This window comes from Crinia signifera, chromosome 7 (assembly GCF_055691185.1).
Source record: "Crinia signifera chromosome 7, ASM5569118v1, whole genome shotgun sequence".
Lineage (NCBI taxonomy): Eukaryota > Metazoa > Chordata > Amphibia > Anura > Myobatrachidae > Crinia > Crinia signifera.
This window is the reverse complement of record NC_139223.1, coordinates 64,383,472-64,400,692: the sequence shown is the minus strand read 5'-3', so window position 1 is coordinate 64,400,692 and position 17,221 is coordinate 64,383,472. Positions and strand designations below refer to the sequence as shown.

At 44.1% G+C, this 17,221-nt stretch overlaps 1 protein-coding gene across 1 annotated transcript in view; it reads left to right on the top strand.

Annotated features, from left to right (window-relative positions):
* The window catches only part of DNAH3 (dynein axonemal heavy chain 3), a 399,027-nt gene that overhangs the window by 323,390 nt on the left and 58,416 nt on the right, over positions 1 to 17,221 (top strand). Inside the window, exons 46-49 of the mRNA XM_083153252.1 lie at positions 2,974 to 3,117; positions 12,113 to 12,779; positions 14,196 to 14,361; positions 16,860 to 17,076. Of these exons, the coding sequence (XP_083009378.1) occupies positions 2,974 to 3,117; positions 12,113 to 12,779; positions 14,196 to 14,361; positions 16,860 to 17,076 (1,194 nt within the window). The remainder of the gene's footprint in view (positions 1 to 2,973; positions 3,118 to 12,112; positions 12,780 to 14,195; positions 14,362 to 16,859; positions 17,077 to 17,221) is intronic.

Sequence of the window (17,221 nt, the reverse complement as noted above, 5' to 3'; positions counted from 1 at the left end):
AGGTGTCCGCCTCGCCACGGACACCTGTGAAGCCCGCGAGGGGACGCGCATAACTGTGAAGGTATCCGCGTCCCCTCGCGGGGCTCGCTGCGCTCGCCACGCTTCGGGCTCGGTGGCTCGCTGCGCTCGCCACACTATTATATTCTCACACCACGCCCTAGTGGATAGTAGGGCATGAAAAGGTCGGAGGACGCGTACCGCCGCCCCTCGCGGGCTCGCTGCGCTCGCCACGCTTCGGGTTGGCGTGGATCGTGGGGTGGCGTTAAAAATTTGGGGGGACATTTAAGGGTTAATGGGCTCTGTGGCCCATTTAACATTGATTCCTATGGCCAAATCGGGTGGATTGAGCCATTTAACAGTAAAATCGGGTCCATCGCGCCTTTTAACATTGATTCCTATGGGAAATCGGGAGCATCGCGTCGCGGGCATCGCGGGTACATTTATGGCCGGCCGCGACGCGACCGACACGATTTCCATGTTTAACATTGGTTTCAATGGGAAATCGCGGGCATCGCGTCGGTCGCGTCGCGGCCATACATAAATGTACCCGCGATGCCCGCGACGGGCGCCCTTCTAGGTAAAGAGTACCGTGAAATGTATTACGTGGGAATGTGTTGTCTTATCTAGAACTCAATGTATTGTTTTCAATTATAACTAACAGTGTGCGGCCAGTTTAAAAGTTAAAGAACCGCACATGCAACCCTTATAGCCTGTAAGGGGGTGTGGATCGTTAGGTTGACCACGATTGGTCGACAGTCAAAAGGTCAACACATGAAAAAAGTTGACATGCATTGAGTGGGCATGGTCAAAAGGTTGATACAAGCAAAAGGACGACATGGAAGTTGATATGAGTATTTTTATGGTGTCTAAAAGTGTGCAGCGTCCGCGCGCCATGCTTGGGGCACGGTGACTCGCTGCGCTCGGCTCACTACTATATTCTCCATCTATGCCCACTGGGAAGCAAAAGTATGAACAAGTTGGTTAAAAATAATCATGAAAAACCCATGCCGAGCTTTTTCCATGTCAACATTTTGCTTGTATCGACCTTTTGACTATGTCAACCTTTTCACTGTTGACCTAGACACTGTAGACCTATATAACACACACGCACAGCAGCGTAACTATAGCACCGCAGCCCCCGCCACCGCGGGGGGGCGCTGTGCATGTGGGGGCGCCGGGGGCTGCGGTGCTATAGTAACCCCCCCTAGAATCCCCCGCAGACTTACCTATCCCGCTGGTCCCGGCGGCTCCGTTCTGCTGAGGACCACCACAAAATGGCTGCCCCCATATAGCAGACAGTTCTCTGAAACTGTCTGCTGTATGGGGGCGGCCATTTTGTGGTGGTCCTCAGCAGAAGAACGGAGCCGCCGGGACCAGCGCGATAGGTAAGGCTGTTGGGGATTGGGGGGGGGGTTTCATGGGCGGCGGGGCAGGGGGGTAGGGGTGCTTGGCGGGGCTCGGCGGGGGGGGGGGGCGCCCCCCCCCCCCCTAACAGCGGGGGAGCGCCCAAAACGTAGCTACGCCACTACACACGCACACACCTTAACATTTCTAAATGTTATTATCATCCTATATAATGAGAGGCTATTGCTGCACCTCACCTCCATCCATAAACAATAGTGAAACTGGAAAATATGTGTATTAGTGTGTAAGTAACAGGTAACTTCCTGTAACTTATTTTTAGTGCTCTGACTTACAGCTTGAGTATCCCTTATCCAAAATGCTCGGGACCAGAAGCATTTTGGATAATGGATTTTTCTGTATTTTAAAATATTTTTATATTTCAATGAGGTATCTTGCATTTATGTTGTATAAACACATCAAACACACAAATATATTTTATTTGTGCATGAAACAAGGTTTCAAAACATGAAACAAAGTTTGTGTACTATCTCAGGTACTGAATGTGAATACTAAGCAATCATTTTCTTGCACATATTTAGTGGCAGTTGCAGATGTCCCCAGTAGTGCTGTTACATAGCATGTCTCCTGTAGGGCCAGTTACAGATGTTCCCAGTAGTGCCAGTTACTGATGTCCCCAGTAGTGCCAGTTACTAATGTCCCTAGTAGTGCCAGTTACAGATGTCCCTAGTAGTGCCAGTTACAGATGTCCCCAGTAGTGCCAGTTACAGATGTCCCCAGTAGTGCCAGTTACTAATGTCCCCAGTAGTGCCAGTTACTAATGTCCCCAGTAGTGCCAGTTACTGATGTCCCCAGTAGTGCCAGTTACTGATCTCCCCAGTAGTGCCAGTTACAGATGTCCCCAGTAGTGCCAGTTACTAATGTCCCCAGTAGTGCCAGTTACATATCATGTCCCCAGTAGTGCCAGTTACCGATGTCCCCAATAGTGCCAGTTACATACCATGTCCCCAGTAGTGCCAGTTACTGATATCCCCAGTAGTGCCAGTTACAGATGTCCCCAGTAGTGCCAGTTACAGATGTCCCCAGTAGTGCCAGTTACAGATGTCCCCAGTAGTGCCAGTTACAGATGTCTCCAGTAGTGCCAGTTACATATCATGTCCCCAGTAGTGCCAGTTACTGATATCCCCAGTAGTGCCAGTTACTGATATCCCCAGTAGTGCCAGTTACTGATATCCCCAGTAGTGCCAGTTACTGATATCCCCAGTAGTGCCAGTTACTGATATCCCCAGTAGTGCCAGTTACAGATGTCCCCAGTAGTGCCAGTTACAGATGTCCTCTGTAGTGCCAGTTATAGATGTCCCAGTAGTGCCAGTTACAGATGTCCCCAGTAGTGCCAGTTACAGATGTCCCCAGTAGTGTCAGTTACAGATGTCCCCTGTAGTGCTTTTAGCAACAACAAAAAAGTACATTTTGGAAAACTATGGTTTTTGGAATAATTTGGATAACAGATATTTGGATAAGGAATACTTAACCTGTACAGTACATTAGTCATAAAATATAGACTACAAGGTACACAAACTGTTAATAACATATTTGTTTTATATATTTCAGGATAATGATAAATTAATCAGGCTTTGGATTCATGAAGTCTATCGTGTATTTTATGATCGATTAATTGACCCCGAGGACAGGCAGATTTTTTTCAACATGGTAAAAGAGACAACGTCCAATTGCTTTAAGCAGAGTGTTGACAAGGTATGATGTATTGTATTGCATTGTACACATGCAGCACACTATTACTTTATTTCTTTTTTTATTTTACCTTATAGGGTACTTATTTAGGAATAGAGCATAGTCACTACTGTTTTATTGGTTGCAGAGCTAAACTCTCGTTATTGGATACTTGCTAAAGTAGAGCATAGTCACTACTGGTTTATTGGGTGCAGAGCCATACTACCCTTATGGGGTACTTACTTAGTAATAGAGCATATCCACTACTGATTTATTGGGTGCAGTGCTATACTCCCCTTATGGGGTACTTACTTAGTAGTAGAGCATAGTCACTCCTGATTTATTGGGTGCAGAGCTATACTCCCCTTAGAGGATACTTACTTAGTAATAGAGCATAGTCACTACTGATTTATTGGGTGCAGAGTTATACTCCCCTTATAGGATAGTTACTGTACTTAGCAGTAGAGCATAGTCACTACTGATTTATTGGGTGCAGAGTTATACTCCCCTTATGGGGTACTTACTTAGTAGTAGAGCATATACACTACTGATTTATTGGGTGCAGAGCTATACTCCCCTTATAGGATACTTACTTAGTAATTGAGCATAGTCACTCCTGATTTATTGGGTGCAGAGTTATACTCCCCTTATGGGGAACTTACTTAGTAGTAGAGCATATACACTACTGATTTATTGGGTGCAGAGCTATACTCCCCTTATAGGATACTTACTTAGTAATAGAATCATAGTCACTCCTGATTTATTGGGTGCAGAGCTATACTCCCCTTATAGGATACTTACTTAGTAATAGAGCATAGTCACTCCTGATTTATTGGGTGCAGAGTTATACTCCCCTTATAGGATACTTAGTAATAGAGCATAGTCACTACTGATTTATTGGGTGCAGAGCTATACTCCCCATATAGGATACTTACTTAGTAATAGAACATAGTCACTACTGATTTAATGGGTGCAGAGCTATACTCCCCTTATATGATACTTACTTAGTAATAGAGCATAGTCACTACTGATTTATTGGGTGCAGAGTTATACTCCCCTTATAGGATACTTACTTAGTAATAGAGCATAGCCACTACTGATTTATTGGGTGCAGAGCTATACTCCCCTTATAGGATACTTACTTAGTAATAGAGCATAGTCACTACTGATTTATTGGGTGCAGAGTTATACTCACCTTATAGGATACTTACTTAGTAATAGAGCATAGTCACTACTGATTTATTGGGTGCAGAGCTATACTCCCCTTATAGGATACTTACTTAATAATAGAGCATAGTCACTACTGATTTATTGGGTGCAGAGTTATACTCCCCTTATAGGATACTTAGTAATAGAGCATAGTCAATACTGATTTATTGGGTGCAGAGCTATACTCCCCTTATAGGATACTTAGTAATAGAGCATAGTCACTACTGATTTATTGGGTGCAGAGCTATACTCCCCTTTATAGGATACTTACTTAGTAATAGAGCATAGTCACTCCTGATTTATTGGGTGCAGAGCTATACTCCCCTTATAGGATACTTACTTAGTAATAGAGCATAATCACTCCTGATATATTGGGTGCAGAGTTATACTCCCCTTATAGGATACTTACTTAGTAATAGAGCATAGTCACTACTGATTTATTGGGTGCAGAGTTATACTCCCCTTATAGGATACTTAGGGCCTTATTCTGATCGGTGCGGATTTCTCCGCATGCGGTCGTCCCGCCGATGGTGATCGTCTGCGCATGTGCAGAGGTCACTCTGCGCATGTGCAGGCGATTTCGCCGCACGTATTCTTGACACGCCGCACAGGGGGCGTAGAGGGGCGTGAGGGGCTACTTAGCCTCATTACCCTATGCATACGCCCCGCGTTTCATGGGCGTTCCCATGCAAACGCGGGGCGTATGCATGGTAATGAGGCCGTGACGCGTGTGTAGGGGGCGGGCATCTGACATCGCCGGATGTCAGCTGCCCGCCCCCATACATGATTTCACACGGACAAGTGTCCGTGTGGTCTTGTGTGGCGGGACCTGGTGGAGCGTGCGGCCCTGCATTCGATGTTCGGCGACCATCGAATGCAGGGGCTGCTCCCAAGATGGAGGAGGCGTATCCCCGTCCAATTTCATGCGGATCGCCACATATCCGCGTACGGACGGAGGTGGCGATCCGTATGGAAGGCGGGGATTCGCCTGCACGGTCGTGGCCGCATATTCTGATCGGGCCGCACCGATCAGAATAAGGCCCTTACTTAGTAATAGAGCATAGCCACTACTGATTTATTGGGTGCAGAGCTATACTCCCCTTATAGGATACTTACTTAGTAATAGAGCATAGTCACTACTGATTTATTGGGTGCAGAGCTATACTCCCCTTATAGGATACTTACTTAGTAATAGAGCATAGTCACTACTGATTTATTGGGTGCAGAGTTATACTCCCCTTATAGGATACTTACTTAATAATAGAACATAGTCACTACTGAGTTATTGGGTGCAGACTTAGGCGTGCGCACATTGAGTGTTAAGGGTGCACAGGCACCCCCTAATGCTGTGCCCCCACCCCACACTTATTGCTGCTAGTAATACCAGCAATAACTTTTACCAAAGACTTTTGCTTTTTAGACCTGTATTCCATTAAAATAAGCGCCCATCAATCAATTATGTATGTTATGCATTATTATTTGTATTACACCATTGTCATATCACTACATACCTGTGTCATCCAGATATGATTTGGACTTTATTTGCACATACTGTTACACAGAGTAATTAGAAGATTAAAACTGAAATAGGCAGGATATAATGGTGTGGCTGAGAGACGTTTCATACTGTAGTGAGTGCACGCCTGATTGGCGGTGTTAGACAGACCCAATGGCGGTGTTAGACATGTCCAATAGGTGGTGCAAGGCGTGTCGCTTTGACAGTGCACCCCCTAATAAAATGTGCTGCGCACGCCTATGGGTGCAGAGTTATACTCCCCTTATAGGATACTTACTTAGTAATAGAGCATAGTCACTGCTGATTTATTGGGTGCAGAGTTATACTCCACTTATAGGATACTTACTTAGTAGTAGAGCATAGTCACTACTGATTTATTGGGTGCAGAGTCATACTTCCCTTATAGGATACTTACTTAATAATAGAACATAGTCACTACTGATTTATTGGGTGCAGAGTTATACTCCCCTTATAGGATACTTACTTAGTAATAGAGCATAGTCACTACTGATTTATTGGGTGCAGAGTTATACTCCCCTTATAGGATACTTAGGGCCTTATTCTGATCGGTGCGGATTTCTCCGCATGCGGTCGTCCCGCCGATGGTGATCATCTGCGCATGTGCAAAGGTCACTCTGCGCATGTGCAGGCGATTTCGCCGCACGTATTCTTGACACGCTGCACAGGGGGCGTAGAGGGGCGTGAGGGGCTACTTAGCCTCATTACCCTATGCATACGCCCCGCGTTTCATGGGCGTTCCCATGCAAATGCGGGGCGTATGCATGGTAATGAGGCCGTGACGCGTGTGTAGGGGGCGGGCTTCTGACATCGCCGGATGTCAGCTGCCCGCCCCCATACATGATTTCACACGGACAAGTGTCCGTGTGGTCTTGTGTGGCGGGACCTGGTGGAGCGTGCGGCCCTGCATTCGATGTTCGGCGACCATCGAATGCAGGGGCTGCTCCCAAGACGGAGGAGGCGTATCCCCGTCCAATTTCATGCGGATCGCCACATATCCGCGTACAGACGGAGGTGGCGATCCGTATGGAAGGCGGGGATTCGCCTGCACGGTCGTGGCCGCATATTCTGATCGGGCCGCACCGATCAGAATAAGGCCCTTACTTAGTAATAGAGCATAGCCACTACTGATTTATTGGGTGCAGAGCTATACTCCCCTTATAGGATACTTACTTAGTAATAGAGCATAGTCACTACTGATTTATTGGGTGCAGAGTTATACTCCCCTTATAGGATACTTACTTAATAATAGAACATAGTCACTACTGATTTATTGGGTGCAGAGCTATACTTCCCTTATAGGATACTTACTTAGTAATAGAGCATAGTCACTACTGATTTATTGGAAGCAGAGTTATACTCCCCTTATAGGATACTTACTTAGTAATAGAGCATAGTTACTACTGATTTATTGGGTGCAGAGTTATACTCCCCTTATAGGATACTTAGTAATATAGCATAGTCACTACTGATTTATTGGGTGCAGAGCTATACTCCCCTTATAGGATACTTACTTAGTAATAGAGCATAGTCACTCCTGATTTATTGGGTGCAGAGTTATACTCCCCTTATAGGATACTTAGTAATAGAGCATAGTCACTCCTGATTTATTGGGTGCAGAGCTATACTCCCCTTATAGGATACTTACTTTGTAATAGAGCATAGTCACTCCTGATTTATTGGGTGCGGAGTTATACTCCCCTTATAGGATACTTACTTAATAATAGAACATAGTCACTACTGATTTATTGGGTGCAGAGTTATACTCCCCTTATAGGATACTTACTTAGTAATAGAGCATAGTCACTACTGATTTATTGGGTGCAGAGCTATACTCCCCTTATAGGATACTTACTTAGTAATAGAGCATAGTCACTCCTGATTTATTGGGTGCAGAGTTAAACTCCCCTTATAGGATACTTACTTAGTAATAGAGCATAGTCACTACTGATTTATTGGGTGCAGAGTTATACTCCCCTTATAGGATACTTACTTAGTAATAGAGCATAGTCACTCCTGATTTATTGGGTGCAGAGTTATGCTCCCCTTATAGGATACTTACTTAGTAATAGAGCATAGTCACTCCTGATTTATTGGGTGCAGAGTTATACTCCCCTTATAGGATACTTACTTAGTAATAGAGCATAGTCACTACTGATTTATTGGGTGCAGAGCTATACTCCCCTTATGGGCTACTTACTTAGTAATAGAGCATAGCCACTACTGATTTTTTGGGTGCTAAGAAGCAGCACTACAGACCCATGATAGCGCGTGTCTGGGAGTTTATTGCGGATCCCATGTGTTATAAAGCAATCGGGCTAAAATGTATATCTGTTTTTTATTCTAAAAAGTGATCGGGGTTCTAGGATGCCCTCTTAGAATCAATGTACTGCTGATTTCAGTAGCGGAGCAGAGCCACCACTCATTTGTTGGGACCTGAGTTAAACCATGAATGAATAATAATTATAGAGCATAGCTGTTAGCATTCATTTAGCTCAAGCACTAAAAGAACACTTAATTGCTAGAGGGGAAAACAGCTGCTGTTCTATAGCCGCACTGAGCAAAATCCCTGATATTTCTGTTATTATTCTGTATTATTATTTTTCACTGGAAAGCTTTCAGTTCCAAGCCTACATAAAGGAAATGACATGGTTGATTTTTAGCATAATTTCAGTATACTGATCATAAGAGAACACCACAATGGGATGAGTTAGGTAATATTACATTGACATAGCTATATTTATGTTGTTAGATCTGCAATGTAGATGTAAGCCTGAGAATCATGGCTTCTCATACTGCATTGGAAGGGGCCGATGCAGACACGTTCATACGGGTCCAAATTCGGCACAGTTTTCGATGGTGCATGTGCAGACCCCTGTGTGGATGCCTTTGGCAAGTATCACATTCGCCAATGTATTTGCACAGGCTGGGGAGAGGGGCGGCATTAGGGGAACACCCAGCGTTTTATGGGTGTCTCCATGAAACCGCTGGGCGTTCCCCTCGGAATGTAGTAGTGGTCAATGTAACAGGCAAAACCGGAGTTGCTGGCTTTCAACGGACGGTGTAATGCTTAGCATTACTGCCTCACAGCGCTGAGGTCATGGGTTCAATTACCACCATGTCCCTAACTGTGCAGAGCTTGTATATTCGTGCTTGCATGGGTTTCCTCCGGGTACTCCAGTTTCTTCCCACAATCCAAAAATACACTGGTAGGTTAATTGACTCCTAACAACATAACCCTAGAATCTGATAATAAATAAATAATAGCATATATGGACAAACAGAAACAAACCCTGTCGCTCTCCAAGCAACTGAACCTTATGATATGTAAACATAATTTGATTTATGTAATATATGTATAATTTTTTATATATACTGTACTTTCTTTTATTGAAGCGTAAACCGAATATTTAACAGGGTTACCCACACCTTGACAAAGGTGCAATCCCCGAAACGTTGGAATTGGTTTTCTTGTTTAATACATGTTTGAAAAGTTCCCTGTGAGTGCCGCTGTCTGTTCTGTTCTATGATTCATGTAATATATATATAATTTTTTATATATACTTTCTTTTATTGAAGCGTAAAACGAATATTTAACACAGACATTCCGTGTGCATGAATATATAAGCTTCACATAATACTTTTTCAGAATAAAATGGTATGCTGCAACATAGAAAACAATGAATCTGTGAACTTAGTTCAATAAGGTATATCAATACAAAAGAGAGAACAAATAAGCGCAACAACAATGATGTGGTGGGTCTAGGTCCATCGCAAATCTCAATAAGAATCTCTCAATAAGAAATGTTTGGCATAGGGGTGACTGCTGTTGATGCTCTATGGCAGTGGTTCCCAAACCTGGTCCTCAAGTACCCCCAACAGTGCACGTTTTCCAGGTCACCCGGCAGGTGCACTCATTATTCAGGCCCATTGAAAAGATCACAGGTGGAGCTAATTATGTCACTTGTGATTCTGTGTGGAGACCTGGAAAACGTGCACTGTTGGTGGTACTTGAGGACCAGGGTTGGGAACCACTGCTCTATGGCGCCATGATTCAAAAACGTTGGTGAACCAATGGTCTATTGTAACAAAACCAATAGAACCCTGTAGGATTCTGTTGTATATATTGGGAGGGTCCCCAGACCGCATTTAATGAGAGATCCTACCTTGCTGAGGCTTATAGTGCCACACACACACACACACACACTCAGAACTATGGGCCTTATTCTAGTTCACTCCTAGAGGAAAATTCCATTTTGAAATGGACAAAACCATGTGCACTGCAGGGGGGCACGTGCAGAGAGAATTAGATTTGGGTGAGTTATTTTGTTTCTGTGCAGGGAAAATACTGACTGCTTTATTTCTACACTGCAATATAGATCTCACTTTGAAGAAAAATCCCACCCAAATTTAACTCTCTCTGCACTAGTTACATCTGCCCCACCTGCAGTGCACATGGTTTTGTCCATTTGAGAAGGATTTTGCCTTTGCAAGTGAACTAGAATAAGGCTCTATGTGCACTATTAAACATTATTAAGAATTGTAATTAAATAAGATTTTTTGCACAGTCTTGGCTGCCGTTCTGGGTTTTTGAATCACTGCACCTTAATGTGTCAGCATTGTACCAATAGTAAGAATTCTTTTTAGTACTTATTTCCTAGCATGGCGCCCGTCTCATTGATTGCATGCCTTAAGTGTAAGGTACTTAAGGCATACAATCAACGCGATGGACCCGATTTTCTGTCAATCACCAGCTAATTTGCCGGTGAAAGAGAAAATCGCGTTGATCGCGTCCATCGCGGCCCTTAATAAGGGGCCACGATGCGACCGACGCGATCAATGCGATTTTCCCATAGAGAATAATGTTAAATTATTTTTCAAGTCAAAATCGGGTCGATCAACGCGATTTTACATAGGGGACAATGGGAAATGGGCCAATATGGCCAATTTCTCATTGAGTATGGTTATAAAGTATGGCTAATGCCCCCCCATTGTTAACGCCACCCCACTATTGACGTCAACTCGAAGCGTGGCGAGCGCAGCGAGCCCGCGAGGGGTGGCGGTACGCGTCCTCCGACCTTTTCATACCCCCACTATCCACGTCGGCATGAAGTTGAAGTGTGGCGAGCGCAGCGAGCCACCAAGCCCGAAGCGTGGCAAGCGTAGCGAGCTTTACTGGGATGTTTCCCAAAGACCAGGAATTAGGCCTACACTTTATTTTGTTTTCAAGTAAAAATGTCATCTTTGAATTACAATGTACTCCTAGCAGAAATAAGTCAGCATTATGGTGTCTAGCTTTGTTGGACAGTAACAATAGATCTTAATGGTGTTACTTTCCTGGCTCATTACATTGCAGAACTGGCTGTTATATTACCAGGGCCGGTGCAAGGCACCGGAGCGCCCCAGGCGAGTCGGGCTGGGGGCGCCCCGGTGCCGGGGGGGGGGGGGGGTGGGGGTGGGTGGGTGTGAGGTGTGGGGTGGTACCTGTCCTACCGGCGCTGTCTATTTCAATCTGGCGGCGGAGGCAGCGGGGGTCCCTGCAGTCTATTAAAAATCACGAGCGCTATCCGCCGGGCTATGCGGAAGCGCTTCTAGTGTGAAAACTCTGGCAGCACGCTGATTGGCTGAGATCAGTGTGCGCCGTGCTGCCAGAGTTTTCACACTAGAAGCGCTTCCGCATAGCCCGGCGGATAGCGCTCGTGATTTTTAATAGACTGCAGGGACCCCCGCTGCCTCCGCCGCCAGATTGAAATAGACAGCGCCGGTAGGACAGGTACCCGGGCGGCATTTTCCGCCCTCCAGTGGCCGGCGCCCTAGGCAAATGCCTAGGTTTGCCTAGTGGTGGCGCCGGCCCTGTATATTACACTGACTGTCTCCTCAACTGTACATTCTTTGATTCAGTCCTAATGCAATAAAGAAAGCAGAGGAGATGCAGCCAAATGTTACAGAGTTCTGGTACACATTTAAAAGTTCATTTTGACACAATTAACCCTTTGAATGCCAACATCTCTGCTAATAAATACCAGCGTCGCTCACATTTGTTATTTTAATTCAAATAAAATGTTGTTTAAAGATTCTATTTCCTATATAAGGTAAACATTACAGGTCAGTATGGTGAATACAAATTTTGCCTTGCAATTTCACACCTATTTTGGCAAATTCCCTTGGCACTCAAAGGGTTAAGATAAATATTTTGATTCGCTATAAAAGCCACAGTCTGTCAATTTATGAGCATTGTAATAATTCCATGTAATCTTTTTATTTTTTATTCTGTAGGTTCTAAGCCACCTGGCTCCTACTGGAAAAGTGGTTGATGATAATATCCGAAGCCTCTTCTTTGGAGACTATTTTAAGCATGACAGCGACATTAAAGTATATGATGAAATCACAGATCTGAAACAGTTAACGACAGTCATGGAATACTACCTGGATGAATTTAATAATGTCAGCAAAGCACCAATGTCTCTAGTAATGTTTAAATTTGCTATAGAACATATCTCAAGAATCTGTCGTGTTCTGAAACAGGACAATGGTCACCTTTTGCTGGTTGGCATAGGAGGAAGCGGGAGGCAGAGCACTACTAAGCTGGCTACCTTCATGAATGCGTTTGAGCTCTTTCAAATTGAGATAACCAAGAACTACACCATAAACGAATGGCGGGATGATGTGAAAAAAGTCATGTTGCAAGCCGGGGTTACAGGCAAAAACACTGTCTTCTTGTTCTGTGATAACCAAATCAAGGATGAGGGTTTTGTGGAAGATATTAATATGTTGTTGAATACGGGAGATATCCCAAATATCTTCCCAGCAGATGAAAAAGCAGAAATAGTTGACAAAATGCAATCCATAGCGCGGACAGAAGGAAAAAAGATTGAAGCAAATGCCATGGCTATGTACAACTTCTTCATCGAGAGAGTCAAGGCCAATCTACACATTGTGCTGGGTAAGAAGACTAACGTCAGAACAATAGAATACATAACACTTAGGGGGGTATTCAATGTCAGGCTAGCGCGACAGCCATGCCCCTGTCCCATTCCCAGTCAGCTCGCCTGAAGCTCGGCAGTCGGGATTCAATGTCCCGGGCGGCGAGAAGGGGGCGTGGCCACGAGATAAGGACAGAAATAGACGAGCTCCGGCCGGGAGCTCGCCTATTTCCGGCGTTTCTCAGCAGAACGAGCCCGACAGCTTGTGATGTCGGACTCGTTCTGCGCAGAACCCCTGTTCAATGCTGTCGGGGAAGACAGCATTGAATAGGGCCCCGCAGCCATCTCCCCCGTCGGGAGATGGCTGCGGGAGGTCGACAGACATTGCGTACCCTCCTAAGGGTCTTCTAGTCTACAAATATGCACATGAACAGCTATACAAAGTGTACCTTTACACTGGTTGTCTTGCATCCACATTTACAGATAAGGTGTAAATACAAGATTTAGGCATACCTGTCTACCCTCCCAAGAATGGCTGGGAGACTTCTTAAAATTGGGTACACCTCCTGGCCTCCCAAAAAGGTTAGCTATTCCCCTGAAGTCTCCAGCAACCTGGAGGGACTAGATGACGCGATTCATGGTGAATAGCGCCATTGATGCTCTGCACCCACTTTGCAATGCCTGTAATAGCCATATTGTGCAGCAAGGCGTGGTCAGGATGACGCAATCACAATGGCCTGCGATAACAGCCTCCTCGAACGAGCCCCACCCCTTATTGTTTCACGCTCGCCGCCCCTGCCCCCTGATTCCCTACGCTGGCTGCCCTTTACTGGAGAGGGCAGCCTAAAAATTGTCAACCCTGGATTTATGTTGATGATGATTAACAGCAATTATCTTTACTAGTTAAAGGGGTTTATTAAAATATATACATTTTAAAAGTGTTCCTCCCTGAAAAAGGGCTTACAGCAGTGATGGTGAAAAGGAAGACTTGGGGCCACATGTGGCTCCTTCCTACTTTGTTGTTGTGGGCTCTATCGGTATATTCAGTTGTTTAAAACTGAATATACCGAATATTAAAACTGAATAAATCTAAAGTGATGAAAGATTAAAGGGCATTATGTAATTAATGTTTTTTATTGCGCTGTTTGCGTTACTATGTTCGGGTTTAGCAGCTAAACTCAACCAATCTAATGGTCACGAGGCGAAAAGTCCCATTTCAGCACTGAAACATGTCACTTTTCACTTATTTCAGTTTGCCACCACTGGAGGGTGGGAGCTGAAATGTGTCCAAACTGAGCTACAATTGAATAGCTTCATTAGGTGCCATCTGCTGGTTTCTTTCAACTGAATTCCCCCTTCTGTATTAATCAAGATGTGTGTACATTATGTATATAACAGTTACAATTCTATCTTGTATATGTCTCATTTTTTCCTAGCAATGAGTCCTATTGGTGATGCCTTTCGCAATCGACTGCGCATGTTTCCATCATTAATCAACTGCTGTACCATTGATTGGTTCCAAACATGGCCGACTGATGCTTTACAAATGGTGGCCCATAAATTCTTGGAAGATGTGGACCTTGAAGATGACGTTAGGAAAGAGTATGTCTTAAGTATTATTGCATTGCCTTTTATGATAGTTTTAAAAGATTTTCATGAATAAATTAATTTTGCACTTTAATACTTATAATCGAGACCGGTCGGACCACCCTCAAACCTACCTTGCTACAGAACAGTTCAGGGGCTGCAACCTACATACCAGATGTTCAATGGTAAAACATTCTAGTGGGGGTCCCTAGTAACACCGGTTGTTTTATGGTGTGTACTCACAAATACTATGCAATCTTTGCTATCTCTGTACTATTTACATACAATTCATACTCTCTACATTAGATTTGCACTATATAGTCATTGCTGCCCTGTCTATCCGGGTTTCGATTTGTGCTGTCACGGAGCGCGAATCAGGATCGCAAGGTAAAAAACCTGTGTGATCTGCATGCGATTTTGACTATATACTGTAGTTAAAGTCTAATGTCAAATCTCACCGTGTGTACACAGCATTAGACTCTAAATCACTCTTCTAGCTAATGAAAATCTTAGCTGATAGATGCAAATCCATCTTTCTTTATTGTGGCATTTGTGTTGAACTTGATACAGTTGAGCTGACAAAGCAGTTTCAGGAAGTTGAAGCCCAGCATAAAGTGTAGCCTCATCCAGAATTTTATGGCCTCTAATTATATCCATAATTATATAACTATATAATTACACTGTGCACAAATGTAAAAGGCACAATCAGACCTACCTACAAGAAGCAGGACCAAGCTGAATTAGTATTTTAAAGTAAAAATCACTGTTGGACAGTAACAATAGATATCAATGGTGTAACTTTTCTGGCTCATTAGGCTGTAGTGCTGGCTCTTAGTTATTGCTGACTGACACTTAAATGTACATTGTTATGTTCAATCAAAGCTGATAAAATCTTAGCAAATAGGCTCATAACTAACCACTCCAATCAAAATCTCCAAGCTAGTAAAATTGCTGTTAAAGGGCCTCCACACGGGGTAATTTCAGGGCATTTTCTAAGCAATCTAACTAGCATGCTTAGAAAATGCCCCAAAGTCACTACGTGTGTATGGGCCATATCGATAGCGATGCGCGGCCCGCACAGCGCTATCACCCGGCAATTATTATCCATCATGCTGGATAAATCTAGTAATATCTCCGGGCAAGGCCAATGTTTTCACCGGAGAACTCTAGCCCTGACAGATTGCTCATCACACAGCCCTGACACATCGCTGTGTATTGAGCGATCTAGCTATGGAACGCTCAGCAAATCTCCACATGTGTAGGCCCCATGACAATGATTAACTCTTTACTTGCTCCACTAGTAGGATGCCTTGGGGTATTTTGGCCGGACTGGTTTGAGGGTGTCCAGCGCCCTAGACTTGAACCTAGACTTGTTAGAGACATTGTGGTTTCCTGGATGTGATGGTTGCCAATAACCCTGACCAAGGTTAAGCAAAAGAAAAAAAACATGCAATTTTTTGCAAAATCTGTTTTGCAAAAAAAATGTGCACCGAGCTCCCTCGGGAAATATGGGCATCATGTGGGCGTACACTAGGGCGCGGTTTCAAAGTGGGCAAAACTGGGCGTAAATCTGGGCGTACACGTGGGAGTGCACGAACAGTGGTAGGCGTGCATTCGGACCAGACACCCAGTGCAAGCGAACCAACACGGCAGAAATCTTTGGTGTCCATAAGCAAGTTTCAGTTCTCGGAAGCAAATGGTTCATGCGCTAGGCATTCGGATCGGCCAATTAGTACGGCCGCACCTTAAACACTCGCAGCTGACCACAATACAATCCACTCCTCTAGTCATTAGTGATTAATTAAACTCTTTTCACAGGTTCAATTGGAAGCATTGCTATGTAAATCACTATTAGACATTTTAAAATGATTGCATTTGCCTTGCAATTAAAAAATATTATGCATACATAAAACACAGGTAAAGGGGCAACAATGAAGTATTTCAACTTAACATGATGTAAGGGTTAATCTAAAGTGCTAGTATCTAATGTGTTTAAGTGTCATTTAGGAAGTAATTGATTTAATGACAAATAAATAAATATATGTTATGAGGCACCCTAATTGGATAAGTGTGTCATGTTGCTGAAGCATGATTTCCGAATAGATTACTGAGGTTTGCGCAAATACACCAACTCGGCGCGTACGGTCAGATTCCCGTCCGTTCGGACGCAGTAAGACTGTGCAGAATCTTTGAGTTCCCACCGCACACGCACGTTTGGATGCAGTCTGAAGACACTCCCTCTTCTTAGAGAGTCTGTCCGAACAGATGTGGATGACCTGTGGGCGTGTGTTCTTAGAATGTCCGCCGTGCGTGGCGTTCAGTCATTTCCGAAAGAACACACATCCCAAAGAACCAACCAGAATAAGGCCCATAGTGACTCTTGCATTCTCTTTTGGTTTTTGGGTGGCTTGGGGATGGGATCTTTAGAAAAACATCTCAATGTTAAAATATCTGCTTTACAGCAGGTCCTTTATAGATTTAATATATGAATTTCTGTGTACAAAATCTTGTAGGGTGGTCTCCATGTGCAAGTATTTCCAGGAAAGTGTGAAGGAGTTGTCGGACAGCTACTACAGCACACTGCGTAGGCACAACTATGTTACTCCTACCTCCTACTTGGAGCTGATCCTTACGTTAAAGGCCTTACTGAACAGCAAAAGACATGAGGTAGACACCATGAGGAACCGCTATCTTGTTGGCTTAGAGAAACTAAACTTTGCAGCTTCACAAGTAAGTATGCCATTCCGCAAGGTTTATTGTGCATCAGAGATAATTCTACTCTCAGGAGAATTTATGTGTCTTGCATATCTAGACATTGATATTTATTTATTAACAGTTTCTTGTATAGCGAACACATACAGTATTCTACAGCGCT